Raw genomic sequence first — 3,264 nt, forward strand, 5'->3', positions numbered from 1 at the left:
TTGGTTATTGAGAAGAAGTTGTTTAAAGTTTTTAACATATTTGACCCCTGTGACCTTGAAAATAGATGAAGGTCATTTATTTGAACAAACTTGGTAGCCCTTCACCCTAGCATGCTACTGACCAAATATCATCTCCCTGGGCAGTTTGGTTATTCAGAAGAAGTTGTTTAAAGTTTTTAACATATTTGACCCCTGTGACCTTGAAAATAGATGAAGGTCATTTATTTGAACAAACTTGGTAGCCCTTTATCTCAGTTTGCTTCTGGCTAAATATCATCACCCTAGGCCTTTTGGTTATTAAGAAGAAGTCGTTTAAAGTAAAATATTGACGCCGGACGACGGACGGACGACGGACGGACGGACGACGGACGGACGGACGACGGACGCCGCACCACGGCATAAGCTCACTTGGCACTTCGTGCCAGGTGAGCTAAAAATGGGGTTCAAGACTGGGATGGACATGCACCAACCTGGATTTGTAAATCACTGATGTACATGACACTTATAAGCACTAGATCTGCTTTGGTTGGTTAGAGTGTATCTGTTAGCGCTAAGTGTACATCATTGATCCATCACATCCAGAATGGTGCATGTCCATCCCAGTCTTGAACTTCATGTTTCTTTTCATAGAATGTACAAAGGAAATTACATGTAATTAAAAGGGAAAAAAAGGCGGGTGAGGAATTGAGTTTTATAAGAATCTTATTTTTACTTACTCTGCCAAACTGTTGGTTGAAAAAATCACTGACTACAATGATAGGTTTGGTGATGATCTGTATCAGGGTGGGAGACAGTGTAGCATGGTTATAACAGAGTGTTAATCTGAGGAGCTGGAAAGAAGTGAAAATATTGTCCAGTCTTCTTTTTAACCGCCATGGAAATTTGTATAATTTCCACTTGAATAAAGCCATTGTCAGCTACTGTCACGGTCCATCCACGGAAGTAGAAAATAATTCTCTACACGTTGTTCATGGGCTGCATTCTCTGCCTCAACTCTGTCATTTATTCAACTGGTCAAGATTAATATGCTCATCTGAAAAAGGTAACACAAAGGTGTGCTTCAATTTTGTACAGCTGATTTACAAATACTGGCACTGATCAATACAATAATATATTATTATATTTTTTCCTTTTTTTGTTTGTTTAATTGTGGGTAGTCTGAATTATTCTGACGTTTTATCGACTTTTTTCATATCGGTCTGTCGTCGATTAACGTCAGAACTCCGGCCCTCTATAATATGCGGGAAATATGCGCCCTGCGCCAGGAGCGCACTTCAATCTGATATTTTAAAAACAAATCGTCACTTTCACACACATGTCGCACATGGATCGAAAGATCTATTCTTTATACACTAGGTGGTATCATTAACATGTTTCAAAGATCATTACGAAAAGTATTTTCCAACGTTTTCTATACCAACCCATGTTTTTAATGAAAATTAGGCCATGAGCAATGTCACATGACTTGACGAGATCTCGCGTTACCGAAGGTATTTCCCAACGTTATCATGTAGGCCGGCGAGATTTTAGTCACGTGGCATTAGAAGGCGGGGCTATAAAAAAACAGAGTAAGTTTGAAAAAATATGTTTTTTGTTATTGAATTGGTTGTTTGAGGCATGTTATGTATGTTCATCTTGTGCATAAAGAATAGATCATTCGATCCATGTGCGACATGTGTGTGAAAGTGACGATTTGATTCTAAAATATCAGTTTGAAGTGGGCTCCAGGCGCGAATCGCATATTATAGAGGGCCAGAGTTCTGACGTTAATCGACGACAGACTGATATGAAAAAGTTGATAAAACGTATGAATAATTCGGACTAAATTGTGGGGCGCACTGGTGGGAACAAGCACTAGTCATCTAGGCACCACAGCTCACCTGCTAAATGAATTCATGTAGGTCTCTAATCTCAGCTACATGTCTACTGTAGTCAAAATATTTCTTTAGTGATTAGACTGTTNGGGGGGACGACTGCCAATGCAGTAGCCCGAATTTCCTCAGGTCCTGACACAAGACTTAGACATTTTGACAGATACATGTAGATGTCTGATGTAGGCCTTCATGTGGAGCAGTACAGTTATAGCTACATGTAGTCTAGATCTGGTGACACTGACATGCCTACAATAGCTATCGTCTACACCATTCTGTAACCTATAAAAAACGTAGATGAAACAGATTTGGTTCCAGAGGAGCAGTACTCTATAATTGTAATTTCTGTTATTTCAAGACTTCAATGTGCTGATTTACACAGGACTTCATCTTTTTCTACCTACCGAAATATTTTCGTCTGTCTCAATAATTCGGAAACGTTTCCCCGATCACGATGTCCGGCAAATCTAATATACAGAGGCTAGGAGGAAAGACGGATAAAAAGTCCGGAATATAATTCATTTTTACGAGATTGAGCAACTGAGTTGAGATGTTAAAGCGGCGTGTGGTTGACTGTGGTAGTCGGACCTCGGTTTCTTTTCACTTCCCTGAGTTAATTCATTTAATTTCATTTAGATTTTATCTTAATATAAAAAAATAAGTTAGACATTTGAAGTGAATTATTATCTCGGACACCGTCCGTATAAAAGCGAATGTGACAAGAGAATTCGAGAGTTGATTCCCTTCGCACGTCTAGCGTAGGGGATATCCGTCCTTTGATCAAGATAAAAACCAATCACGTTTACCGTTGCGTTGCCAAATGATTTCTTTGATGCACATTAAGTCCCGTACATACAGAGCCTTCAGTTTGCCATGAAGTATTCTATGTTTTTGGCAATGATATAAACTTGATGAATTGGTCACAGTGTAGCAGGGCACTAATATAACCGCGATGTATAGTGAGAATATTTCATCCATAAATACACAAATTAATAGAGGAATGACCTTAAATGTACTTGGTCTTTCAATATAAGTTAAGTTAAGTTTATTTTTGGTTCAGGACTATTAAAGTCCTCTATATCAGACTCTCAAATTAATAGATTAAACACTTTTGTCAAATACTTCTATCCGGTATACTTGTACAATGATGTCTACGATTTGTTTGTTGCTTTTGTTATTGAAGAAAAGTTCTTGATTTTTCCAGTGATTGCCTAGCTTGTTTTTAAAATAATTAACGACATTTAATGCTGATTAGCCTGAGTTTCTTCTGGCCCTGACACCAGACTTTAGACATTTTGACAGATAGATGTCTGGCGTGGGTGCCCACACCAACCAGACATCTATATGGTGTAGGGGGCCCACACCAACCAGACATCTATATGGTGTGGGGGCC

The 3,264-nt window shown here is 38.8% G+C and overlaps 1 protein-coding gene across 1 annotated transcript in view; it reads right to left on the reverse strand.

Annotated features, from left to right (window-relative positions):
- Positions 1 to 2,326, reverse strand: part of LOC110460494 (probable palmitoyltransferase ZDHHC16) — a 14,800-nt gene extending 12,474 nt beyond the window's left edge. Inside the window, exons 1-2 of the mRNA XM_021513439.1 lie at positions 2,276 to 2,326; positions 717 to 1,033 (exon numbers count right to left, since the gene is read on the reverse strand). Coding sequence (XP_021369114.1) covers positions 717 to 911 — 195 coding nt within the window. The 5' untranslated portion in view covers positions 912 to 1,033; positions 2,276 to 2,326. The remainder of the gene's footprint in view (positions 1 to 716; positions 1,034 to 2,275) is intronic.
- Between the last annotated feature and the right edge of the window lie 938 nt (positions 2,327 to 3,264).

Source organism: Mizuhopecten yessoensis, unplaced genomic scaffold (genome assembly GCF_002113885.1).
Source record: "Mizuhopecten yessoensis strain PY_sf001 unplaced genomic scaffold, ASM211388v2 scaffold10409, whole genome shotgun sequence".
Taxonomy (NCBI): domain Eukaryota; kingdom Metazoa; phylum Mollusca; class Bivalvia; order Pectinida; family Pectinidae; genus Mizuhopecten; species Mizuhopecten yessoensis.